Source organism: Cetorhinus maximus, chromosome 14, assembly GCF_964194155.1.
Source record: "Cetorhinus maximus chromosome 14, sCetMax3.hap1.1, whole genome shotgun sequence".
In the NCBI taxonomy this organism is placed as follows: domain Eukaryota; kingdom Metazoa; phylum Chordata; class Chondrichthyes; order Lamniformes; family Cetorhinidae; genus Cetorhinus; species Cetorhinus maximus.
In genome coordinates, this window is record NC_135892.1 from 11,054,672 (window position 1) to 11,082,505 (window position 27,834).

The 27,834-nt window shown below is 43.0% G+C and overlaps 2 protein-coding genes across 2 annotated transcripts in view; one reads left to right on the forward strand and one right to left on the reverse strand.

Moving 5' to 3' along the window:
- The window catches only part of plek (pleckstrin), a 56,714-nt gene extending 54,571 nt beyond the window's left edge, over nt 1-2,143 (reverse strand). Inside the window, exon 1 of the mRNA XM_078556481.1 lies at nt 1,919-2,143. Coding sequence (XP_078412607.1) covers nt 1,919-1,966 — 48 coding nt within the window. The 5' untranslated portion in view covers nt 1,967-2,143. The remainder of the gene's footprint in view (nt 1-1,918) is intronic.
- A 10,317-nt stretch (nt 2,144-12,460) lies between these two features.
- On the forward strand, nt 12,461-26,839 carry cnrip1b (cannabinoid receptor interacting protein 1b). Its single transcript, XM_078556485.1, has 3 exons — nt 12,461-13,031; nt 13,910-14,054; nt 26,174-26,839. Exons 1-3 carry the CDS (start codon nt 12,853-12,855, stop codon nt 26,336-26,338), a joined length of 489 nt encoding a protein of 162 aa, XP_078412611.1. The 5' UTR covers nt 12,461-12,852; the 3' UTR covers nt 26,339-26,839.
- The last annotated feature ends 995 nt before the right edge of the window (nt 26,840-27,834 follow it).

Sequence of the window (27,834 nt, forward strand, 5' to 3'; positions counted from 1 at the left end):
GTTAACCTCCTGGTGGCTGGGGAGATGTTTGTGTTCCCAATATTCCCAATGCAGATTAGAACAGGGTGAGGGATAAGCATTTGGATTAATTCAAAATTGAATCCAACTAATGCTTGAATTAATTTGCATCCTTTGTAAAAACAGTTCTCAAAGGAACAAGGACTGACTAAACTCTGGTGATGTCAAGGAGGGGTGAAGGTGCTTCCTTCATTGCTTTGTGGATTTTTTTTTAAATGGAAGGTCCCCTAGTTCTTGAGGTTCCTGTGAGTTTTCCGAGAAATTTCACAGGATCATCATTTTTTTTTAAAAATGTGACCTGCATTGCTTTTCTTTGATAGCTGGTTCTGTAAGTTCAGTACCTCCATCTGAGTGACTATGATTAAAGGAGTTTGTCTTATTTCGGAGATTGACCTAATTGCTCAGTTACTCCATGTTAACAGGGTTTTATTTCTTTATATGTAAACAAATTGACAGAACATAAGCAGGTATCTCAGCTCACACAAATCCAAATCTGCCATGTGGGAATCTTAACACAATTCTTCATTGAGTTCTCTAACCCGCACCACCACAAGGTAGGTCCCAAATCCACCCCATCCAGAACAGGGATTAAAGCGCATACTGCTGGGATGAATCTGATGCCATCATAGGTTGACAGGGAATCTTTCCCACTCTTACTGCCTGTCAAGCTGATACACAACCTGTTTGGTTGTTCTGAACACACCTTCCTTGGCCATCAAGTCCTAGACTGGGACTCAAACCCGGAGTTTCCTGGCTCAGAAGCAAAGACACTACCCACTGCACCACAAGACCTCCTACATGCAGTTAGGGGAAAAACATTACAGGGATTGGGGAAAGAGCAGGGGAGTGGGAATAATTGACGAGCTCTATCAAATAGCCAGCACGGACATGATAGGTCGAATGATCACCTTCTCTGCCGTATAATTTCATACTTCTGATTAAGTAAAGAAGTGATGGCAACATGGCACTAGATGAACTGCTCCTCCCGGGGGCCAGCACGGACACAATGGGCGGAATGGCCTCCTTCTGTGCTGTAACCATTCTAATGATTCTATGATTCTTCAAAACCTCCGCAATGCAGTCCAGCCATAAAAGCGTCCAGCTCAGCTGTTGACACCAGAGAACATTTTGGATGTCTCAAAGTGGCTGTGACTCCTCTTGCAAAAAAGGCAGTTTGTTATTGCCTCCCCAAGAAGAACCGTTCGCCCCGGGAATTTCCAAAAAGGAACTTTTCGTCTACCTTCTAGATAAACAGTGACTCAAAACGCCTAAAAACTGGGGACTCTCAGAAACCGCCTTAACACTTCTTAAAAGTTTGCCAACTGCTAATAGTGGATGAAAAAGAAAAATCTGATTGGCTCAAATCTATAACTTCTACTCCCAATGAAAAAGAGTTTTTCTTTTGTCTGACAAATTGACGAAATTAAAAGCTGACGGGGAGTATAAGGTAATATATGTAGGTAAACCAAAGTCCTGATGGAACAGGGTAAGATGTACAGTACACACACACACACACACAGGAGTAGTTTGTCATACTTGACCACTTACCTGTCTAGCACCAGGGGCAAGAGCGGGCCAGCAACTTTGAAAAGCTCGAATTCACGGCAACATTGCAAAGTAATTAGAGGTCATTTGGAAGTTGCTTATAGGAACAAATTGTGCAGAATTTTCACAAGAATACAGGGAGATCTACTAATTGTCCAGAAGCAGAATAGAGACAGATTCCAAATGAACCTTTCAAAAATATTGATTCATTGTCGATTAATTTTAATTCCCTTTAATCTCTTGCAAAACATAAATTGCTGGGAGCTATGCTAGCACCTGCCGCGAGCAAGCAAATAGGTTACAGATCTGAAACGACATCCCCGACTGACAATGGTCGATCCAAAATATAATCTACCTTTTTGACGAGATAACCCTCCCGGATAACTTTCGCCTCCGCTTCCATGCTTTCGGTAGTTGCCTTCTGAACTGACAAGCTTCAGACTGGAGACTGAGTGTCAGTCGCTTCTCTATTTTATCCACCTCCCCTCCCCCCACTTTTTAAAAAAAAATATATAAAATGCTAGTTCCTCACTGACACAATGCATCACGACCAGAAAAGTAAGTTTCCGCTCCCAGCTCTGTTAAAACCTCAAGAAATGACGGCTGATATAAACATTGCCTGCACATTGAGAACAGGGAGGGGTGAAGGGTTTCGATTGGTCAGGATGTAGCTGAAATTGCCCCCCCACGCCCAAAACCAATGTGATGCACCCTAAGCCATTCGGTCGCTGCAGTCAATTTACTCTGCAGGAACAATGTTTTTATATCATTTGAAATAGTTACTAAAATGCCCACTGTTTCAGAACCGCATTTCATCTCATTTTGATGGAGCCGCTGTTTAAAATCTCATCTGAAAGAAGCACTCCCAGCAGGACAGCACGCCCTCAGTACTGCACCGGATGGAGTGCCAGCCTAGAATCTGTGCTCCAGTTCTTGAACCCACAACCTTCTGACTTCGAGGCGAGTACTGCAGCAGAGCCTTTGATACCTAAGTAGAGGATGCCATTAAAGCTTTGCAGCTTCCATTTACAATGCACAGTTTAAACACAATTTAAAAATAAGGTGTTCTCCCACTTAAGACAGAGATGAGGAGAAATTATTTCTCTCAGAGGGTTGTGAATCTTTGGAACTCTCTTCCCCAGAGAGTGGTGGAGGCAAGGTCAATGAATGCTTTTAAGGCAGAGTTAGATAGATTCTTGACTCACAAGACAGTCGAAGGTCATTGGGGGTGGGCAGAATGTGGAGTCGAGGGCAGAATGTGGAGTCTAGGCCACAATCAGATCAACCACGATCTTATTGAATGGCAGAGCAGGCTCGAGGGGCTGTATGCCCTACTCCTGCTCCTAATTCGTATGTTCACAGTAGATTTAGAGCGTAGCAGAAGAGCATTTGAGGAGGTCTTGTGGCACAGTGGGTAGCATCCCTGCCTCTAAGCCAGAAGCTCTGGGTTCAAATCCCACTCCAGAACTTGATGACTAAGGAAAGTGTGTTCATAATGCAACCAAACAGATTGATTATCAACCAGCAAATCTTTCCAACACACACCTGTGGCAAGAGTGGGAGAGATTCCTGGTCAGCCATATGATGGAAAAAAAAATGTTGAAGCCTCTCCCATCACTGTCCATAGCTCCAGGCTACAACATCCATGTGAAAGTGTAGGTTGCCATGGCAACTCAGACTCCCTGAGTAAATATCCTTCCATGTGTCTACTTTTCTACAACACATCTCATATGTGACACCTTATCAAATGTCTACCACATTACCTTTAACCCTGTGAAATGATTTCCCCAAAATTCTCAAAGCAAGTAAGATCCAATCTTTACAAATCCACATTTGACTGTCCTTGATTAGCCCGTGCCTTCCTCAGTATTTCCATTTTCACGACAGCAGGCAGGGACTGACTTCAGCCATATCTACCCATCATTGTTGTGAGAGGCTTTGTGGATGATGAATTCAACATGCTAAAAATTGATAAGCACAATACTAATGCTAAAATAGAGCATCTTATTAATAGTACAGTGGTAAGGGATGGAGCACTGGTATCATCAGTCATACACAAAATGATATGAGTGGTCCCCGTGCAAGGTTCCCAATTTGTTATGATCCCCAATTTGTTAACTTCCTGAACAGGACCCCAATTTTGTTACGCTCCTGGGTAAGGAGGAACGAGCTGGCTCCCCTTCTTTATTCAACCCCCTCAGTTGGTCACAACAAGGTTAATTTAAAAAGGATCTCTTCCATTATGGACACCTTTTCCCAGTTCAAATGTATTTGTTTAGAAGAAGCCAAATTAACCAGGCTTTCTTGAGTCAAAGAAAGATTAAGTTTATTAGTTACTAAATACCCGAGAAAAAAATAATAAAAATGCAACACATACACACAGATTAGAAATGAGAAATTTATTCCAAAAATATTTTTTTTTAAGGATATACAAATCAGTCTTTGGCTTGTCCGTGAGGAGTAGATGGCAAAATGTTGTGGCTGTTAAATTGGGTGATTCCGGTAGAACTGACTTTGGCAATTCAACAGTTGGTTTGGAGACACTTGGTTCTGCAGGTTAGTTGAATGAGTTGTCCTGTTTCCTTTTTGACTGTGGCTTTGCTGACTTGCTTCCAGCCAGAGTGAAAGAGAGAAGACATTTCCCTGCAAGTTGCAGGGATGCCTAGTTGTTCTTCTGCTGTGACCTTCACAGCGCACATTAGCACACCAGATCAGGTTTGCAGCTGCCTTTTTAAACTCCTATTCTTGTGTATTCCCGGAAGGGAAAAAATAAACATGCCTTTCACCCAGAATCTGCTTTCTTTCAACTTAGGCCACTTCCACATTCTGGGATATAACTCAACAGGAGATGGTTTCTGCTGAGGTGGTAATCATAGAAACATAGTAGGCCATTCGGCCCTTCAGGACTGTTCCGCCATTCAATATGATCATGGCTGATTCTCTATCTCGATGCCATATTCCTGCTTTCTCTCAATACCCCTTGATGCTCCTAATATCCAAAAAATTATCAATTTCTTTCCTGAATATACTCAGTAATCCAGCCTCCACAGCCTTCTGTGGTAGAGAATTCCACAGGTTGACCACCCTCTGAGTGAAGAAATTTTTCCTCATCTCAGTCCTAAATGGCCTGTCCTGTATCCTGAGACTGTGGTCCCTGGTTCTAGACTCCCCAACCAGGGGAAACATCCTCCCTGCACCCAGTCTGTCTAGACCTGTTAGAATTTTATACATTTCAATCAGATCCCCTCTCATTCTTCTAAACTCTAGTGAATACAGGCCCAGTCAAACCAATCTCTCCTCATACAACAGTCCTGCCATCCTCGGTGTCAGCCTAGTGAACCTTTGCTGTACTCCCTCTATGGCAAGTATATCCTTTCTTAGCTATGGAGACCAAAACTGCATGCAATACTCCAGGTGTGGCCTTACCAAAGCCCTGTATAACTGCAATAAGACATCCCTACTTTTGAACTCAAATGCTCTTGCAATGAAGGCCAACATACCATTTGCCTTCTTAATTGCTTGCTGCACCTGCCTATTTACTTTCATTGACTGGTGTACAAGGACACCCAGATCCCTTTGTACATCCACATTTCCCAATGTATCACCATTTAAATAATACTCTGCCTTTCTGGTTTTCATACAGAGCATATAACTTCACATTTATCCACATTATACACATGGCATCTGCCCACACACACAACTTGTCTAAATCGCCCTGAAGCCTCCTTGCATCCTCCTCACAACTCACAACCCCGTCCAGTTTTGTGTCATCAGCAAACTTGGAAATATTGCATTTGGTTCCCTCATCCAAGTCATTAATATATATCGTGAATAGCTGGGGCCCAAGCACTGAACCCTGGGGTACATCACTAGTCACCACCTGCCACTCAGAAAAAGACCCATTTATTCCCACTCTCTGTTTCCAGTCTGTCAACCAATTCTCAATCCATGCCAGTATATTACCCCCAATCCCATGAGCTTTACTTTTACCCACTAGCCTCTTATGTGGGACCTTATCAAAAGCCTTCTTGAAATCCAAATACACCATCATCCACTGGTTCTCCCTTATCTATTCCACTAGTTACATCCTCAAAAATCTCCAGCAGATTAGTTAAACATGATTTCCCTTTCATAGACCCATGCTGACTTTGTCAAATCCCGTTAATGCTTTCCAAGTGTTCTGTTACCACGTCTTTTATAATAGACTCTAGCAATTTCCCCACTACTGGTCTTAGGCTAACTGGTCTGTAATTCTCTGTTTTTTTTCTCTCTCTCTTTTTAAATAGTGGGGTTACATTTGCCACCCTCCAATCTGTAGGAACTGCTCCAGTATCTATAGAATTTTGGAAGATGACCACCAATGCATCCAATATTTCCAGGGCCACTTCCTTTAGTACTGTGGGATGTAGATTATCAGGCCCTGGGGATTTTTCAGCCTTTAACCCCATTCATTTCTCTAGCACCATTTTTTTTACTAATACTCAGTTTCTTCAATTCATCCTTCTCACTAGACCCTTGGTTCCCTAACATTTCTAAGAAATTATTTGTGTCCTCTTTTGTGAAGACAGAACCAAAATATGTGTTCAATTCTCCTGCCATTTCTTTGTTCCCCATTATAATTTCCCCCATTTCTGACTGTAAGGGACCTATATTTCACTTCGCTAATCTTTTTCTCTTCACACATTTATAGAAGCTTTTACAGTCAGTTTTTATGTTCCTTACAAGTTTACTCTCATACTCTATTTTCCTCTTCTTGATCAATCTTTTTGTCCACTTTTGCTGAACTCTAAACTGCTCCCAATCCTCAAGCTTGCTGCTTTTTCTGGAAATTTATATGTTTCCTCTTTGGATCTAATACTATCCCTAATGTCTTTTGTAATCCATGGTTGAGCCAACTTTCCTGTTTTATTTTTGCGCCAGACAGGAATGAATAATTGTTGTAATTCATGCATACGTTCCTTAAATATTAGCCATTGCCTATCCACTGTCAACCCTCTTAGTAAGGTTCCCCAATCCATCATTGCCAACTCATGCCTCATACCCATGTAGTTACCTTTATTTAGATTCAGGACCCTAGTTTCGGATTCAACTTCTTCACTCTCCATCCTAATGAACAATTCTATCATTTTATGGTCTCTCTTCCCCAACAAGATTGTTAATTACTCCTTTCTCATTGCACAATACCCAGTCTAGGATAGCCCGCTCTCTAATCAGTCAAGTTGGTTCCTCAATGTATTGGTCTAAAAAACCATCATGTACACACTCCAGGAAATCCTCCTCCACAGTATTATTGCTAGTTTGGTTTGTCCAATCTATATGTAGATTAAAGTCACCCATGATTACAGTTGTACCCTTATTGCATGCATCTCTAATTTCCTGCTAAATGTCTTCCCTTACATCTCCATTACTGTTTGGGGGCTTATAGGCAACCCCCAACATTTTCTGCCCCTTGGTGTTTCTTATCTCCACCCAAACAGATTCCACATCATGATTTTCTGAGCCAATATCCTTCCTCACTATTGCATTGATTTCCTCCCTTACTAACAATTCTACCCCACCTCCTTTCCCTATTTGTCTGTCCTTCCTAAATATTGAATACCCCTGGATGTTCAGTCCCCATCCTTGGTCACCCTGCAGCCATGTCTCCGTAATTGCAACTATATCATAACCGTTTATATCTACTTGCGCTGTTAGTTCATCTATCTTATTGCAAATGCTCCGTGCATTAAGACTTGTCTTTTTAACCTTGTTAGTCCTCTTAGCTTTATTTTGCACTATGACCCCATTTGTTTATCGCCCTTGTTTTTTCTGCCTTCCATTTTTGCTTCTTACTTTTCTGTCTTTCGTTTCTTGTTTCCCCCTCCTCTGTCTCCCTGCTCAGGTTCCCATCCCCCTGCCATTCTAATTTAAACCCTCCCCAACCACACTAGCAAACCACCACACCCCCCCCAACCCCTCCCCCTCCGCCCCAACAAGGACATTGGTCCCACCTTCCCCAGAACCGGTCCCAATGTTGCAGGAATCTGAATTCCTCCCTCCACGCCATTTCTTCAACCACATATTCATCTGATATATCTTGTTATTTCTACTCTCGCTAGCACATGGTACTGGTAATAATCCTGAGATCACTACCTTTGAGGTCCTACTTTTTAATTTATGTCCTAACTCCCTATATTCAGCTTGTTGGACCTCATCCCTTTTCTCACCTATGTTGTTGGTACCAATATGTACCATGACCACTGGCTGTTCATCCTCCCCCTTCAGGATGCCCTGCAGCCTCTCTGAGACATCCTTGACCCTGGCACCAGGGAGGCAACATACCATCCTGGAGTCTCTTTTGCGGCTGCAGAAAGGCCTGTCTGTTCCCCTTATGATTGAATCCCCTATCACTATAGCCCTGCCACTCTTCTTCCTCCCCTCTTGTGCAGCAGAGCCACCCGTGGTGCCTGCTGCTTTCCTCTGAGAAGTCATCTCCCCCAGCAATATCTAAAACAGTATATCTGTAGAGAGGGGGACAGCCACAGGGGACTCCTGTACAATCTGCCTTCCTCTACTCTGCCTGGTGATCACCCATCCCCTTTCTGCCTGTTCAGTCTTTACCTGCGATGTGACCATCTCACTGAACGTGCTGTCCATGATAATCTCAGCATTGCAGATGCTCCACAGTGAATCTCTGCTGACTCTCAGCTCCCACTCTTTTTAAATCTCCGCTCTGACTCCCAGCTCCCGCTCTTTTTAAATCTCTGTTCTGACTCTCAGCAACTGCTCTTTTTAAATCTTACCAAGGCTGCCACTCCTCTCGTGCTGCCTCCCAGTTCTGCTCTGAGGGACCACCAGCTGTTTTTTTCGGTCTCCATTGTCTCTGCAACCACAGGAGATTAAAGTTCAGTCTTTTGCATTGCATCTCTCCCTTTTAAGTGTCTCTGTCTGACGTGGGCCTTGACATCTTTTTAGGGGTGACATTCCAGGGCATCTCTGGACTAATCAGTCAAGTATAATCCACGTATGGATTTTCCAGAAAGTGGTTACTTTACAGTCTCAGCCAGCTTTTGCTTGTATGCTCTTTTTTAAAAAACAAGACGTCTTCCTCAAAAAGTTCAATCGTAAGTAATTTGGGCTGTGATCCGCTGTCATGACAAAAGTTTCATAGCATATATATGAATAGTCATTCAGCCCAGTGAGCCTGTGCTCCCAGTAATGCAGGTTTAATGTTGAAATTTGGTGTTTAATAAATATTCTGTGGAATTGTTATTAGGGTTTTGCCTTGTAGTACAGGTCAGTGCATTGTGACTGTACTGCCAGCAATATACCGATCTAGTCTTGAGAATAGTTGAGTTTATTCAATGTATATACTTCATCTGTAACATGGTCTAGGTATAGTATTATTCTATATACAGTTAAGATTGTTTAGGCTTGTGCTTTATTACATACATCAGTTACTGAATAACATTTATGGCTGCTATATTGCCTTCCTTTAATTTATTTTGCAATGTGGGTGATTATTGCAAGGTCCACATTTATTGCCCATCCCTCGATGCACTTGAGAAGGTAGTGGTGAACCATCTTCTTGTAGCTACTGCCATCCAGCTGTTGAGGGTACTCACCCCACCTGCTATTAAGTAGAGAATTCTCAGATTTCAAGCCAGGGATGGTGTAGGAATGCCAATGTCTGTCCATGTAAGGGTGGCATGTGGCTTGGAAGGGAATTTGGAGGCAGTGTATCCATGTACCGGCTGCCCTCATCCATCTAGATGATGAAGGTTGTGGATTTGAGAAGTATTGCTGAGGAAGACTTGGCAAGTTGCTGTGATAGATCCTGTAGATGGTACACATTGCCTTCAAAAAGGATGATATAGAAGGATTTGCTCAAATTTGGCTTAATTTTACAATGTTGCCGTTAACAGTGCTTCAATTTGAGCTATGGTGCAACGTTATAGAGGGGGAATGCACAGCTCTCTGGCAACTGCTCATTTACTTTCCAAATTCACATGTTAGTCTGTGTTTTACTAGGGTATTGCATAGTGGCAATTCATTTTCTCCATCGCCTATTACACGTGCAGGTACCAAATGCCAAACCTATTGTCAACACATTGTCCATGTGCACAGTCTCATATAGGGTTAACTGCTGTCTGGCTGGTACGCATTTCTCAGATTCCTCATCTACAGGATCCCTTTTCACCTGTCTGCAAGAAATGGCTACACACAACAGGTAGGTAGGTACTCTAACATATAACCCTTGATTCCTTATAAGGAGAGGGCCTGGAGACTTTGGGCATGGGGAAATACTACCATACTGCTGCATGGCAACATTTTGCCACATAAGCTCTATTTCAAAGTTTCTTATACTGACAACTTCTTAAAATCTAACGCTACACTGGATTCCCATGAGGATTTGATGGCAGAGCCCAATACAGAGCCTCAGCTGAAGACCTCATAATCAGTCTGTGTCACCCACTGCAAAGTCACCATCACCACAAACTCCATTGCAGGAGGAATGGGGAAGGAACATCAATGAGAAATAGGTGACAGCCATTCTCTGGTTCGTTCCCCAGGACAATGCTTTGACCAATCAGGGTCAACCTGTCTGTTTTGACTTTAAACTAAGCTTGGCAGTTAACTGTCAGTCATAAGTTAACTGGTGAATTCTCCGTGGTAACACCTCTACCAATCAGAGTATACTTGCCAACCAACCAGCGCTCTCATGAAGTATAAATTGTTGTTCCCTTTGCATTTGCTATTCTTGCGAATGTCCTCATGTGTGCAAGTTGAAACACTTTGACATGTCTTTTTTCAGTGATACTCAATGTGAAAGTTGTAGCACAAAGCCCATGGTGAAGCATAGCACACTTAAGTGAGCTGGAGCATACGCCAGGGGAATTTGAGGAACTCCAACTTGCTGTCAATTCAAGGGCTCTTTTGATCGCTGATCGCAATGCTTCACATTGTTGCAATATTCCTCTTTAATGTGGCTCAATGATGTCAGCTGTAACTCAGTGGGTAGTACTCTTACTTCTGAATTAAAACATTGGGATCGAGTCCCACTCCAGAGGTACAAGCACAATAGCTGACATTCCTGTGCAGTACTGGCTGAGTGATACACAGTTGACGATGCCAGCTCTTGAGATGTTAAACTGAGGCCATGTCTGCTCTCTCAGGTGGATGCAAAAGAGTGGCACTATCTTGAAGAAGAGCAGAAGAGTTTTCCCCAGAGTCCTGGCCAATATTTACCCCTCAATCAACAGCACAAAAAACAGATGATCTCGTCAGTATCACATTGATATTTGTGGGAGCTTGCTGTGCACAAATTGGCTGCCATGGTTTCTACATTAAAACAGTTGACCACACTCAAAAAAGTACTTCATTGGCTGTGATGTCCTGAGGTTTGAAAGGTGCTATAGAAATGCAAGTATTTCTTTTCAATTCTCTTTGTCGGTATATACTATAATGTTCATTCTCATTCCAGGAATTTACTGTCCCTTTCTGTATCACAAGCATTTGCTGCAATCTCCTCTCAGTTGCCCTAATTTATTGTAATGCTGTTGTTTATTGTCAGGACATTTTACAACATTGTACCTTATTGTACAGATTGACCATCATATCCTTCCTCTTTACTTCAGTGATTATCTGCCATTGTCTTATGTAAAATAACACTTTTCTCCAATGCTCCTGTTTGTCACAACAGTTCACTTTATTTTCTCACAGGGATTATTCACTCCCTACCATTGTCACACATGGTTTATGCAGCATAGATCTTACTAGCACATGCTTGCCTTGCAATTCCTTCCCTTAACCTCTCCATCTCTCTAACTTTTTCTCCTCCTTTAAAATGTTGCTTAAGGCCTTCAACTTTGGTCAAGTTTTTGGTCACCTGTCCTAATATCTTCTTATGAGGTTCACTGTGAAGTCCCCCCTGTGAAGCACTTTGGAATATTTTACTACATTAAAGGCACTATATCAATGCAAATTGTTGTTGTTGCTTAGTTACAAGTCCTGAATGAACAATAGATATATGGTTTTCTTTTCACCTCAACTCAGTATGGTCTGTTATAATACATTTCCTTTTGATATGAATTTAGATAAATGAAGAGCAAATGCCCACTTCCTTTCTAGAGTATGAGTTGCCCTGTTTATGCACAAATGCAGATTCTTGCCATGATATTATGACTGTAATTGGAATAGACTTAAAAGAATGATAAAATATTTGACCCAGGCTTTTGATTTGTAAAGAGGAATCGACCCTGGAGTTGGACAGACTCAAGATTAAGTGACATTTGGAAATGCACGTGCATTTTTCAAAACCAAGCCGTACATCGGTCGTGAATTTAATTCCCTAATCATGTACAAACCATTGGTGTTTGAAAGATGTGGCCTGGGATTATATATATGACTAGAGTGAATTTAGACAAAGACAGGGCTATAAAGGCAGCTTTTATGTAATTGCTTTTACTGATATATATGTGCTCTTCATTTATCTAAATTCATATCAAAAGGAAATGTATTACAACAGACCATACTGAGTTGAGGTGAAGAGAAAACTATATACCTATTGTTCATTCAGGACTTGTAACTAAGCAACAACAACAATTTGCATTGATATAGTGCCTTTAATGTAGTAAATATATACCTTTTGTAAATGTGATTGGAAAATCAGCTCTAAATCAAAGCTTTTTAGAAAATATTTGGGCAACCTTTGGGCAAGTTCTTCATTTATGGATGTTTAATACTTGATATTGATATATAATGGAAGATTCTGTGTTTATAAAGGGTTATATTTAACAAATATTCAATACTGTGCATGTTGGAAATCTGAAATAAAAAGAATAAATGCGGGGGACCACCGAGGAGGTCGGGCAGCATCTGTGGAGAGAGAAATGGACATTTTCATTAACATATATTTTATTGGTCTGTGAATATTCATTCATAAATCTCTTACCCCCAAATTGCTATTGTTGTATTGTAAGTAACCGGGTTTTGCATTTTCAGAAAATGTCAAAAATGAGGATATTAAATGCACCATGTCATGTTTACTGCTTCTAAGAATTGCAATTCATGAGGCAGTGTCCTGTCAGTGTAGTGCTGACGTCTGTATATTGCAGCAAGGGATTATGCCTGCAATCAGTGTGGATTTAGCCCTGCCGGGTTGATGTTTGCAGTCCTGCTTATACAGTCGGCACATATTGAAGAATTTCTACTGGCTCTGCTTCATTGCCTATGGGGTAAGAAGCCAGAAGCTTTGTTTGCCGCCCATTATTTCTATTCGCCCGTCTTATCGTCCAGGCGTCCCCGATCATGGGCGAAATTCCCAGTTTACTGAGAATCGCCGTCTCTCTGAAAATCCAACCCGGTGACGGCCCGGTGTATTTCAAAGTCGATGGCCAGCGATTCGGACAGAACCGGACCATCAAACTGCTCACAGGAGCCAAGTACAAGGTCACCGTCGTGCTGAAGCCGGGGATAGTGTCAGCGAAGTGAGTACCAAAGGCGAGACTGCTGAGCAAAGAGTGTCTCCAGAGCCGCTTGTGTGTGTGTGTGGGCGGTGGATTTGGACAGTCAGCTATTTTCAAATGGTGCGATGCTTTATTGTTTTAATTTCCCGCAGCAGACTGCGCCTGTCCGTCCCTGGGCAGCAACCTTGCTTAAGGTGACAGGGTTCCTGGGGTAATCTGTCCTGAGGGTTTGAACTACTGAGCTTCGTGCAGGAGATGCTAACCTCTTCTCTCTAATTATTATCAACACTTCCTACAGTTCTGGAGGACCGGTTAAATCTTGATTCTCGTTTGATAACAGAAACATTGCAAAAAAAAAAAAATGCCACACTGCCTCTCACAGATATTTTGTTTTAAAATGCTTAATCTGGTTGGGTATTTATTTGCACAAATTGCTGTTGTTCGACATCCAATGGTTGGTTATCAACAAACGGCAGAAGGTGCGAGGCAGGTTGTAAATTAGGCTGTAGATGCCAAAAGGCATTGAATAAGGACGAGCTGTGAACCTCCTGATGGTCTTTGTACCATTGGTTGGAACCAGAAGCGTCTGCACAAAGACTCCCTTCTCCCTCTCCATCTTGCTAAAGCAGAAAGCCTCTTTTTATGACATTAAATATTTACCATTTCTGCCTACCAAACGCGTAATGTATATCCTCGCCTTCATTAATGACATTGTGCACAAGTCAGGATCAGCACAGATATGGCTCCCAGATTGGTTGGGGCGTGTTCTTTCTCAAAATGCACAATAATCTCAAATCTTGTTGCTTTTTAATTTGCACATGCCGTATTGATTTGTGGCTAAATCCTAAAGCTGCTAAAAGCAGTATTGGCTGAAGGGAGCGCCTTTTGTTTGATTGCAGGTCCATGATGATCGGTGTAGTGCCTATCGCCCTGGAAGAGAAATCGAGGGACCCGCAAGTAGTGGATTACACCGGCGTCTACGACACTGAAGGAGTGGCTCACACCAAAAGCGGGGAGCGCCAGCCCCTGCAAGTCAATATCCAGGTAAAACAAAAACAAGATTCAAAGGTACAATCCAGATATAGTGTTCGTTTAATTGTCTCTGATTTTAATCTTTGGCATTTACTAAAGCCAGCTTGGGATAGAGCAGGGGGAAAAAAACATAATCTTAAGGGAAAAGCAGTGTTGAACTGAAGAGAAACAGTTTCCCTTTCACATAGACAGATATTTTCATTCGGTGTTACCTTGGGAATTGCGGGTCCTTAGCATTCCAGCTCCCTAAGGGATTTTCTATTCTGCAGGATGCTGTCCTTTACATTGATTATTTTGCGAGATTCTGTATTCTTAAAATAACCATTGTCAATATTCAGTGAGATCATTGAATTCAGAGCGCTACAGTGGAAGCAACAAGACCTCCTATACCCTTCATATCAACATGCATACGAACATACAAATTAGGAGCAGGAGTAGGCCATCCGGCCCTTCAAGCCTCCTCCGCCACTCAATATGATCGTGGCTGATCTGATTATAACCTCAAACCCACAATCCTGCGCCCACCCCCCCCCCATAACCTTTCACCCCCTTGTTAAGCAAGAATCTATGTAGCTCTGCCTTAAAAATATTAAAAGGCTCTGCTTCCACCACCTTTTGAAGAAGAATTCCAAAGACTCACAACCTTCTGAGAGAAAAGAATTGTCCTCACCTCTGTCTTAAATGAGTGACCCCTTATTTTTAAACAGTGACCCCTAGTTCTAGATTCTCCCACAAGAGGAAACATCCTCTCCATATCCACCCTGTCAAGATCCCTCGGGATCTTAAAGGTTTCAATCAAGTCGCCTCTTACTCTTCTAAACTCCAGCAAATACAAGCTTAACCTGTCTAACCTTTCCTCATAAGACAACCCATCCATTCCTGGTATTAGTCGAGTAAACCTTCTCTGAACTGCTTCCAACGCATTTACATCCTTCCTTAAATAAGGAGACCAGTACTGTACACAGCACTCCAGATGTGGCCTCAGCAGTGTCCTGCACAACTGAAGCATAACCTCCCTACTTTTGTATTCAATTCCCCTCTCAATAAATGATAACATTCTATTAGCCTTCCTAATTACTTGCTGTATCTGCATTAGTCTTTTGTGATTCATACACTAGGACACCCAGATCCCTCAATCTCAGAGCTTTGCAATTTCTCACCATTTAGATAATAAGCTTCTCTTTTATTCTTCCTGCCAAAATGGACCTAGCAGCATTGTGATGAAATCTCCTGAAAGAAGACCTGAAACAACCCACCATCAATGCTGCTGGTTAAAGAAGATTAGATTTGAAGTGGTAAAGAATGAAAGACTTGCATTTATATTGCACCTTTCACAACCACCAGACATCGCAAAGCACTTTACAGCTAATGAAGTACTTTGGAAGTGTAGTCACTGCTTAAATGTCAGAAACACAGCAGCCAATGTGCCCACAGCAAACTCCCAGAAATAGCAATGTGATCATGATTAGATAAATGCTTTTAGCAATGTTAATTGGAAGGCTGTTCGTTCTACCCAGCCCATTGTTTTCAACAGATGATGATCAAAGGAGTTGATAGGACAGAGAGATAGAGAGAGAGAGAAACCATTTCCTCTGGTCAGGGGAGTCCAGAACAAACAGGCACAAATTAGAAATTAGAGTCAGGCCGCTGAGGGGTGATGTCAAGAAGCTTCTTCAAAGAAAGGCTAGTGGAAATCTGGAACTCTCCCCCCAAAAAATTGTTGAGGCTTGGGGTCAACTGAAAATTTCAAAACTGAGATTGATGGAGTTTTGCTAACAAGGGCAATAAAGGGTTACATAATCAAGTCGAGCACATGGAGTTAGGATTCAGATCAGCCATGACCTAATTGAATGACAGAATAGGTCCAAGGGGCTGAATGGCCTCCCTCTGCTCCTTTGTTCCTCCACCATGTATAATCTTCACTCCAATAAACTTGACTCAATTCAGTTAGTCCTTGGGGGAAATAAATAGCAGAAGATAAAACTGTCAAAATATACAACTGCATAATTATTTCCTGAACTCTGAAGACAATTGAATGGAAACTCCAAGATACCAGTCGAGGAGGCCATTCATCCCCCCCGAGCCTATTCCGCCACTTAACAAGATCATAGCTGAACTGCAGCCTAACTCCAAATACCCATTTTTGCCCCAAACCCCTTGATCCCTTTGGCTAACAAAAATCTGTCAATCTCAGTTTCAAAATTAACAATTGACCTAGCATCAATTCCCAATTGTAGAAGGATCATGAAGCTACTAAATATATGTTGCCTCACTGCAGAAAGGGGCTTTTAGTTTGTAAAACTGAACTATGGAGGAATTTGTGGAGATTTTTGGCATTGCATTTTTTTGCTGCCAAGGCTGATAAGAGTACAGTACACTGGTTGCTTTCTGAGCGGTTGTGGAAGGAAGCAGGAAGACATATGTATGTTATAGTATGTAGAGGTAGAGTTTAAAACATAGCTCAAGGAGCTGTTAATCATGCAGAGCATTGGGGGAGGTATTTGTTTGATGCATTATCTATACAGATAGGTTCTTTCCTGAGCCTTTGAAATGATTTTTCATGTCAGTACAGATGGAATTTTGTGACAGTGACGGCATAGTGAGGGTTTCTGACTGCTATAAGTCATTGAATCCATGGGCACTATGAGACGTGCTGCCTGCAGGGCCAGGAAAACATTAATATTTTTAGAGTCTGCGCTAAGGAATTTTTGCCTTTATGTAAGGCTTGACATTGCACTTCATAATTTAAATTGAAAAATGTGCAAATATTTCTCTTATAGTCTACCATAATGGGAATGTTCCAATAAGTTTGAGACATTTCCTTTTAGCAATTATTTCCTTGAAAATCTGAAAATACTTTTTTGGGGGAGGAGAAACAGTACTTTCCTTTTGCAAAGCGGACTGCCTGCTGTTACAACCTGGTGCAGCAAATATAATGATGGTCTTGGCATTTTCTACTACTGAAAGCTGCACTGGACTGTAATAAAACTCGTATAATTTCTATTTCTTTATGCTGCAATGCAAGTCAATATAAGGAAATGCATCTTGATAAATCAAGACTTAAATAGGTTTGAAGAGGAGCAAGGTTTCATTTAATTAATTTTCTGCTTTTTAAATTGAGGTCCTTAATGCAATGAAATGGATTTTTTTTTTCCATTTCGAGTAGATAGTGTCAGCATCAAGCAATTTCAGATTCAAGATTAGACGCCGAGTGCTAATGTATCTCATCCCCAACCTCAGAAAGATATTCCCTAATGAAACAGCATTTTCCACAACAACCTTCATCCAGCTCCTTTGTGTAACATTGCCCAATTAATTGCAAAATCAGGGGCTGTTTACTGGGCTGACGAAGCTGTGTTTGCAGTGATGGTGCAAGACCACTTTACATAGGACTTTAGAGCCAGTGAACAGAAGATAATTTTATCCCATTGGTCTGGGTTGAACTGAGTTTACAGAGATCCTAGAGTTATGAAGGCAATACCGAACCTATTTTCCCAGCAGATTCCAGGAGAAAGCTTTAATTATCCCTAATTTATGAAGAGCGATTTATGCCATTGAAGCTATTTGATTTGGAGAATAGAAGACAAAAAGCAGGTAATGCTGAGAAATGTGAATCATTTACTTGCAAACGGTTGTATTTTCTTTTAACTTTTACTTTTTCGGTGAAATATAAAGTGTGGCAGTGAGGCTCCATAATGACTCCGTGAGCTTAACCAGTGAGTGTTACAAAAATAGAACACATAAAATCCAATATTTCATCCATTTTTCTATGGCCTTATTCACGAGGAGTTGCCTCTAATCCCTTTTGAGCCTGAACTGCCCCGATCCCTTTGCTTGACCATATCACCCAGCTCTGCCTTAAACCACATTGTACCAAGTCATACTTGCTGACATTGAATTCCATCTGTCACGTTTTGTCTATTTCACATTATCATCAATGTTCGCTTGCATCTTTTGTTGGTCCTCAGAACTATTTGCTACTGCCTCCTAATTAAAACCCACTCCCTTTAACCTCATAATCCAAATTGTTGATGTACACAGATTGATGTGAACAGGACTGGTCCCAGAACAGAACCTGGTGGGACACTGCTAACCAATTCCAACCAGCCTGAGAAATAACCATTTGGTAGCACAGAACTTGAGTATTGCTGAAAAAAAGAGACATGTCGAAGCTTTTTATCTTGCACTCATCAGGACACTTCACAAGAATACCAATATAAGGGGAAAAATGTGAAAAGCTTCAATATGTCCCTTTTTTCAGCAATACTCAGTCTGAGAAACTGCCCTTAGTATTTGCTGTCTATTTCCGCCTATCCAAATGGTTTGTAATCCAACTTGTGAACTCTTTTCCCATACCTTTTGGTCTTCTCCAGGAGCCTCCAGTATGGTTGGCCAGCACTGTTTTTCTTCTATAATGAATAGTTGTGTAAAGTGAGTAAACAGAGTTTGATATTTGCAAGAGATTATTGATGGTGAAACTTTGGGATTGTGATGGCTACATTTTTAAGTTAAATAACAACACCATTAAAGGAGCCAAACACCCCAAGGTTTTACACAGGAGGATTATCAAACAGAATTTTTTGAGGAGCAATCGGCCACTCAGCAGAATCAGCCTAGCAGGTCCTTAGGCTGTTCAGTTGAAAGATCTCTATGGCCAGCAATGTCTTTCTCCCCTCCAGCTCAATGTATTACTGTTCTATACCAGAAAGCCAGTTAGTGAAGGATAGAACTGGAGCCAATCTTTACACTTATTTACAAAGTTACACATTACAAACATATACCTCCTAACCCAACAACCACTGTTTCAGTCTGTGCTTTTGTTTCAATGAACAAAATGGGGACAGATAAAAAAATAACATCAAATTAAGCAATTTAGGGAAGCAGTTTTATTTATAGGGGCACAAGTGACCAGTTAATGTCACCACCCGCATACAATTATACACAATTAATATACAATTAACGCTAACTACCCCTCTCTGAGTTGCTGCTTGGGAGGTAGATGTGAATGATTTTTTTTATTCATTCAAAGGATGTGGGGCATCACTGGCAAGGCCAGCATTAATGCCCATCCCTAATTGCCCCTTGAGAAGATGGTGGTGATTGCCTTCTTGAGCCGCTGCAATCCCTGTGGTGTAGGCACATCCACAGTGCTGTTAGGGAGGGAGTTCCAGGACTTTGACCCAGTGACGTGAAGGAATGATGATGCATTTCCAAGTCAGGATGGTGAGTGGCTTGGAGGGGAACTTGCAGGTGATGGTGTTCCCATGTGTCTGCTGCCCTTGTCCTTCTAGATGGTAGTGGTCATGGGTTTGGAAGATGCTGTCTAAGGAGCCTTGGTGAATTTCTGCAGTGCATCTTGTAGATGGTACACACTGCTGCCACTGTGCGTCAGTGGTGGAGGGAATGAATGTTTGTGGATGGGGTGCCAATCAAGCGGGATGCTTTGTCCTGGATGATGTCAAGCTTCTTGAGTGTTTTTGGAGCTGCACTCATCCAGGCAAGTGGAGAGTATTCCATCACACTCCTGACTTGTGCCTGGGAGCTTGTGGACAGGCTTTGGGGAGTGAGGAGGTGAGGTACTCGTCGTAGACTTCCTAGCCTCTGACCTGCTCTTGTAGCCACAGTGTTTATATGGCTAGTCCAGTTCAGTTTCTGTAGCCAACTATGAAGGGCTGGCAGTGCCAGATGCAGAATGCTTTTTGTCTTAGAATCATAGAAACAGTACAGAAGGAGGCCAGTCGGGCCATCATGCCGGTGCTATAGTATTTATCCAATTCCCTGTTGAAAGCTCTTTGAAAGTGCAACACTGCGAAGTCCCACATCCCCACTTTTTGTCTGTAAATCTGTAAGTTCCTTATCTTCAAGAACATCTCCTACTTCCTTTTAAAACTACTTATGGAATCTGCTTCCATCACCTTTTCAGGTCTAGCATTTCAGATCCAGATGACATAGAACTTATTGTGAAACGCAGCTAGGGGATAAGAGGTTGGAATGGTTTTTTGCACAGTGGAGTGCATGTGCTTTTCATGGAAGGAGCACCATGCTGGTTGCAAGATGTGGGTCAGTGATAATTAGTGGATGACATTATTGGAAGAGAGGCTCAATGCCATTATTAACCCACCACTGTCACATTCCCTCTGCCATTTTCCCATCACTGCCACCCTCTAGGACTCTCGCACACAGCATACAGATTGCTTCCTCTTAGTTGAGGGTGAGTGGTCAGAGATTTAGGGAGAGGTATCAGCTTTTAGAGTCAGGGAATGATACAACACAGGTAGGAAGCCAATTGGCCTATCATCCCTGTGCCAGCCTATCCAATTTGTCTCACTCCCCTTTCCCCAGAGCCCTGTAATTTTTTTCCCTTCAAGTATTTAAGGCAGAGTTAGATAGATTTTTGATAGACAAGGGTAATTGGTGGGGGGGGGTGTGGGGGGGGTGGAGGTGGTTGCAGACAGGAATGTGGAGTTGAGACCACAACCAGATCAGCCACAATCTTATCGAATGGTGGAGCCAGCTTGAATGGTTGAATGGCCTGCTCCTGCTCCTAAGTCCTATGGTCCTATTTATCCAATTCCCTGTTGAGAGCTATTAACAAATCTTCCTCCATTGCCCTTTCAGGCAGTGAATTCCAGATCACAACAATTCACTCCGTAGTTAGCTTTGAAAGAGAAAGCAAAAGTAACCTGCACTGCAGAAGATATCTCTTTGCTTTCAATGCATTCATTTATTTCACAAACCTTTTTCATATTACATGCATAAAGCGTGTTGGAGTACTTACCTAAGGCCTGTTAAAATTTAATAACAGTTTTATTGTTGGCAGGGTTTAATTGGAGAAATGTATACTGTTTCCCAGGCCAGAATTTTTACCTCGTTGGGCAGGCGTGCGCCCGACCCGAACAAGCGTAAAATGACGCGCAATGAAATTGGGCGAGCGTTCCGACTTCATTGTGCACTATACAATATTTCGGTCGGCAGGCATGCACGGGAGTCAGCAGTGCGCCCGCCGACATTTAAAAGGCCTATTAAAGTTATAATTGAATCTAATTTTTTGCCTACGGTCGACGGGCAGGCAAAAAAGCCATGCGGCCTTTGCATTTTTTAGGAAACCTCATCCATGAGCAGGATGAGGTTTCCAACAGCAAATAAAAATGAAATAAAAATGTAAACATTTCATTAATAACATGTCCCTGTTCATGTGACAGGGTCACATGAGGGGACATGTTTTTAACATTTTAAAAATCTTTATTTTCAAAACTCATCTCCCTGAGTGTACCCGCGAAGATCCCCACTCGCCCTCCTCCCCTTTCTCCCCCCCCCCCACACACACAGGCAGCGCTGAGCGCTGCAGCGTGCAATTCATGCTGGGCGGGCCTTAATTGGCCCACCAGTGTGAAATCACTGTCCGGCCCCGATCGCGGGCGGCGGTCAGCTTCCTGGCCGTCCCCGCCAAGCCCACCTAACGAGGTACAAATCTGGCCCTAAAGAAATTGGACCCTTCAATAGTTACTGAAGTGTTCCCATGTGTTCCTTTTTGAGCAGCTTATGATGCAACATTTCTTTCCAGTCAGGAATCCATTTGCTTATTTTCAACAATCATTGTGTGTGATGTGACATTGCGGTGCTCAGCTTGGTTAGCTAAGAGCTGTGTTTACTGCCTGTGCTTAGTTACGAGCAGAAAGTAGTGTCATAAAATGATGAATTTGGATTGTAATGGGTTACATTAAGTTTGATTCAGTGAGGTGAGATGGATTGAATTATTTTTCATGGCTCATTGTGTGATTCCATCATGTCTTCAAAGTGCAGTAGTTGATGGCTTGGATTTTGTAGTCAGCAGTGATGATACTCGTTGCTGACCTCTAAGAAAGCTACCTACAGAGATCCCTGAAATGGCGTGGACTTCTCCTTTCCTGACATCAGTTTGAAACTGGCGTCAAGTCAAGGGGATCTCCGGGCATCCAGCAATGGTGATATCATCAAACGTTGTAAGCAGCCAATCATATTCAAATATTGTCACAGGCAGCAAACCAGGAAGTAAAATGTTCTGGTTATCCTTCGCTTACAATTAAATTTTACAGAGAAAAATTGAAAATTGGGACATATACATTAGAAGGTGGAATATTGTAAACAATCTTTTAAAAAGAATTACCTTAAAAAACAGCAATTTTTAGCACAGTTATTTTTATTATTTCGTGGGGTGTGAGCATCACTGGCAAGGCCAGCAATTGTTGCCGATCCCTAATTGCCCTTGAGAAGATGATGGTGAGTTGCCCTCTTCAACCGCTACAGTCCCTCTGGTATAGGTACACTCACAGTGCTGTTAGGGAGGGAGTTCCAGGATTTTGACCCAGTGACAGTGAAGGAACGGCGATATATTTGCAAGTCAGGATGGTCTGCAACTTGAAGGGGAACTTGCAGGTGGTGGCGTTACCATGCGTCTGCTGCCTTTGCCCTTCTAGGTGGTAGAGGTCATAGGTTTGGAAGGTACTGTCAAAGGAGGCTTGGCAAGTTGCTGCAGTACATCCTGTAGATGGTACACATTGCTGCCACTGTGCGCTAGTGATGGAGGGACTGAATGTTGAAGATGGTGGACGGGGTTCCAATCAAGTGGGCTGCTTTGTCCTGGATGGTGTCGAGTTTCCTGAGTGTTGTTGGAGCTGCACTCATCCAGGCAAGTGGAGAATATTCATCTCACTCCTGACTTGTGCCTTGTAGATGGTGGACAGGCTTTGGGGATTCAGGAGGTGAGTTACTTGCCACAGAATTCCCAGCCTCTGACCTGCTCTTGTAGCCGCAGTATTTATATGGCTGGTCAATGGTAACCCCATGATGTTGATAGTGGGGAATTCAATGATAGTAATGCCATTGGATGTCATGGGGCGATGGTTCAATTCTCTCTTGTTGGCGATGGTCATTGCCCAGGACTTATGTGGTGCAAAGGTTATTTGTCACTTATCAGCCCAAGCCTGAATGCAAAGATGTGACATTACACAAATATAAAATTAATTTTCCATGGTGACAGCAGTTGTAGCTATGACTTAGTATGTGGTTAAAAGTCCAGTTACATCTCATGAACAAGACAGAACTTTTTTTAGGGATTTAAACAGCGATGTTACAGGATAGAAGGGGACGTTCTGCTTAGTTCAGTGATATCTAAAGATTGCTGTCAGCGTGAAGTTCAACAGCGTACACCACGGAGGAGCGGAAATCACTGACAGCAATTTCTGGATTTCTGCGTTTAACTGCACATGTGCGGATTCCAGAAATTGCTGTCAGTTTCGCAGTTGCAATGCTACCAAATCCTGAGTTTCATCATTATTACAAATTCCAGGCCCATTATTAACACTGGCACTTGGGCAGAAAGAAGGGGCCTTGAAGTTTTCCCATTTTGTAAGTGTGAGAAGGGAAAAAGGAGGTGAGTTGTGAAGAAACTCTGAACATGGCCCCCTCCAACGCTGCAACCATTACCCTTCCCCTCCCTGTGTTACTGTGCATTTCCTTGGAAAAAGGCGGCTGAGGGGAGATTTGCTAGAGGTATTCAAAATCATGAGGGTTCTGAACAGAGTAGATGGGGAGAAACTGTTCACACTCATGAAAGGATCGAGAACGAGAGGGCACAGATTTAAAGTAATTGGCAAAAGAAGCAAAAACGACACGAAGAAAAGCTTTTTCTCGCAGCGAGTGGTTAAGGTCTGGAATGCACTGCCTGAAAGTGTGACAGAGGCAGGTTCAACTGAAGGATTTAAAAGAAAATTAGACTGCTATTTAAAAAGGTTGAATGTGCAGGGTTCTAGGGAGATGGTGGGAGAATGCACTATGTGAATTGCTCATTCGGAGAGGCAGTGCTGACACAATGGGCCAAATGGCCTCCTTGTATGCAGTAACAATTCTGTGATGCCCAGTACCTTTTCTTCCGGAAGGGGAGTGGATGAGCAGGCGCGATTGGCCTCCTCCCTTCTCAGGCTCCTGCTGCAAGTTTGATGAACTTGTTCCCACAAGTGCATTAATGATATCCCTGTGAGATATTTTGAGAATGTGCCTGTCATGGTTGAATAGTATGTATTTCCTGTGGACGTTGAGAAGTGGTAAAGTGAAGACTGCAATGAGATTCTTACCCTGACACCTCTGGTGAGGTCGTTAAATGCCGAGTTACTGAAATTCTTTTGGCAGCCACATTTTTGTATTCATTCAAGGGATGTGGGTGTCGCTGGCTAGGCCAACATTTATTGTCCATCCCTAATTGCCCTTGAGAAGGTGGTGGTGAGCTGTCTTCTTGAACCACTGAGGTCCATTTACTGGGAGCTAAGCTATTGGCATTGACATCCTTAGTGATCCCTTCTCACTGGCACTGCCTGCTGTAGAATACTGTAAGAGCTGAGCATTTTATTATACTGCCTCTCTGCTGCCCTCTCTGTTGGGAGGTGTAAATAATGTTAGTCCAATAATGGCTGCAGTTGAGCTTGTGTTAAGTGTTCTAAGTGCAATATGCAACACCTAGAGGACTTTCTGCTCCCTTGAGAGAGAACAGGATCCCCGTCCTCATGTCCACTGCCTGCACTAGGGCCACTCATGCTACACAAAGGAATGTGGCTGCCTTCTCTGGATTTCTTTAAAGCCATTTTTTCACATAACGTTTCACTGCTGTCTGCAGCCAGAATGCACCACCCCTTTAGGAGGCGCTAGCTTCCTATAAGTTGCACCAGATGAGCCCAATTTCCCACCCCAACACCAGGCGCACAGCCAATGAATAGCAATGAATGGTTGGCTGGCTGCACACCTGGCTCACGATAAAGAGCTGGCAGCATTAATCGAACATGGTGCCTGTGGCCATGTGAACGTACAGACCTGAGCACCGCTCTCTCTGCCCCCCTTCACCATTCTCTGTGCCCCCTTGCACCATTCTCTGCCGACCTGCACCATTCTCTCTGCCCCCCTGCACTACTCATTCTGCCCCCCTGCACCTCTCTGCCCCCTTCACCACTCTCTCTGCCCCCCGCACCACACTCTCTGCCCCCCTTCACCACTCTCTCTGCCCCCCTTCACCATTCTCTGTGCCCCCCTGCACCACTCTCTCTGCCCCCCGCACCACTCTCTCTGCCCCCCTGCACCTCTCTCTGCCCCCCTTCAGAATTCTCTCTGCCCCCTTCACCACTCTCTCTGCCCCCTGCACCACACTCTCTCTGCCCCCTGCACTACACTCTCTCTGCCCCCTGCACCACACTCTCTCTGCCCCCTGCACCACTCTCTCTGCCCCCACAACACACTCTCTGCCCCCCTGCATCATTCTCTCTGCCTCCTGCACCACTCTCTCTGCCCCCCTGCACCACTCTCTGCCCCCTGCAACACACTCTCTGCCCCCCTTCACCACACTCTCTGCCTCCCTTCACCACTCTCTCTGCCCCCCTGCACCATTCTCTCTGCCCCCCTGCACTACTCACTCTGCCCCCCTGCACCACTCTCTTTGCCTCCCTGCACCACTCTCCCTGACACCCCTGCACCACACGCTCTGGCCACCTCTGCACCACACTCTCTGCCACCAACGCCGTTTCCCCGCTTCACCCACCTCCCCCCCCCAACCCCCACACACTGGTTTTCAATGTTATGGGATTTCGAGGCTGGGACTTGTTAAAAGGGGCTCATTGATTTAATCCTTGCATTTCTCTTAACTGTTACACCCAAAAATAACACTTGATTATTGTATGAATGCAGATTTACTGTAAATAAAGCTGACGTTCTCTCCCCTGCTGCCTGCTCGGAGGGGATGGTTGGCCATAATTCGAGCTGAAGCCTCACAGCAGCTGCCATAATATCAAAGGTAAAACACAGAGAAATTTAGCACTGGCTCAGGATTGTTTCACATGGACTACAGGTTCGCACAAAAACCACTGTCAATGCAAAACGAAACACACAAGAGTTCCAGGACAGTGGCTTTTCTGATTCTGAGTCAGATTGATTCAGCAGGGCCGGCGACATTAATTATTCTAGGAAAATTGAGTCATTCAAGTAAGATGGCTCATTCTGATAATGCCGAGATCGAGGGTTGAGAATCTTGAAATCTGATTTGGCTATGAGGCTAATATTCCAGTGAACTTGAATCAAACTGCAATTCTTTTCTCTCCCCTTCCCTTCTCCAGTTCGACAACATTGGCACCTTTGAGACAGTGTGGCAAGTGAAGTTCTACAATTATCACAAGCGCGACCACTGCCAATGGGGAAACAGCTTTGGCAGCATCGAGTACGAATGCAAACCCAATGAGACTCGCAGCCTGATGTGGATCAACAAGGAGATGTTCACCTAGGCTGCAATATCACAGGATATTCTTCTGAAACATCAGCAATGGACAAATTATAACTGTCTACACACAAGAATAAAAACGCCAAGCCTTAATGTAGACACAATTGAGTTGAAATTGCCCAGTGTGGCATTAGTAATGAAAACATTAGAAGCTTATATGGATTTGTTTGCCCTGACAATTTAATGTGGGGATTAATCCAGTTATTTTAAAAACAGACAAAAGTATTTGATACAAATGCATTTGAGACACATTCGTTATGAATATCATTTAACACGGTTTAAACTCCAGTATCTCCATATTCTTTGGATAATATTTATAAAGTAAGGAGGGTGCATTTCAGTGTGAAATTTCTGTAAACTGTCTTAACAAAGCAAACAAATGTATCATATACAGACGCAGTGCTAATACGGTACAGCTCTGCTGTGTTTTGAGAGAAATGTATAAATAATTCCGTATGGACAGCCGTTTAAGTTACCAACACAATTATAGTTCACCAGACACGCACCAGTACTTTCCGTTGTTTAGTTATGTGCTAAATCGTATTAGTCTACCTCTAATTGGGTACAAGTGACCTGGTGGTGAGTTGTGGAAGTGACCAGTTCTGTAGTTCCAGTCAGTCAATGCAGGATAGGTTTGCACAGGTGATTAGTTTAAAATGTGCACATTGTTCAATCACGTTTTTACGTGTGTTTGCAGTTCAATGTATTTCTCAAATGGTTAATATTTTATGAATTATGATGTGTTGGTGTACTCAGTAGCAGGTTTTTGGTATAATAGTGCAATGTGATATGCTCTTTTGTAATGTTTTCTGGTTGGGTTTGGGGGTAATGGGAATTCCCACAAAATAAGTTAGCTGTGGATAAACAATTTGCAAGAGAAACAGTTCTTTCTGTATCAATGATCCCATGAAAATTAAACTCTTCATTGAGAGCCAGTACTGGCCACTTAAAATATGGACGTGTATAAGCATTGCTTCATTTATTTTGTAACCATTTGGACAGGATGGAACGGAGAACAGTTTTTGGTTCAAGGCTCTTACCTTGACCTTGCATTTGCAGAATAGGAATTAGTTATCATTGGATTATAGAATTCAATGAAGGAGGCCATTCAGTCCATCGTGCCTGTGTCAGCTCCCTGGCAATTAGTCGCACTCCTCACTGTGAATTGTTTTTCCTTTGTGTATTTCTCCAGTTCACGTTAGAAATGACTGAATCTGCTTCCTCATCAGCAGCGTGTTCCAGATCACAACAATTCACCGCGTGAAAAATGCTTCCTTGTGTCATCTCTGATTCTTTTGCCAATCACCTTAAGCGGTGCCCACAGGTTACTTTATTTCCTTTGTTCTTGGGATGTGAGCATTGCTGGCAAGGCCAGCATTTATTGCCCATCCCGAACTCCAGGGTGGTGAGCTGAGTGACTTGCTCAGCCATTTTGGAGAGAAGTTAAGTCATCAGGTCATATGTTGGCCAGACCAGGTAAGGATGGCAGAGTTCTTCCTG

Bases quoted from the DNA above. Each gene is read 5' to 3' on its own strand.
- cnrip1b (XM_078556485.1), top strand. From the start codon at position 12,853: ATGGGCGAAATTCCCAGTTTACTGAGAATCGCCGTCTCTCTGAAAATC. The intron at 13,032-13,909 runs GTGAGTACCAAA...GTTTGATTGCAG, and splicing joins CCGGGGATAGTGTCAGCGAA to GTCCATGATGATCGGTGTAG. The intron at 14,055-26,173 runs GTAAAACAAAAA...TCCCTTCTCCAG, and splicing joins CCCTGCAAGTCAATATCCAG to TTCGACAACATTGGCACCTT.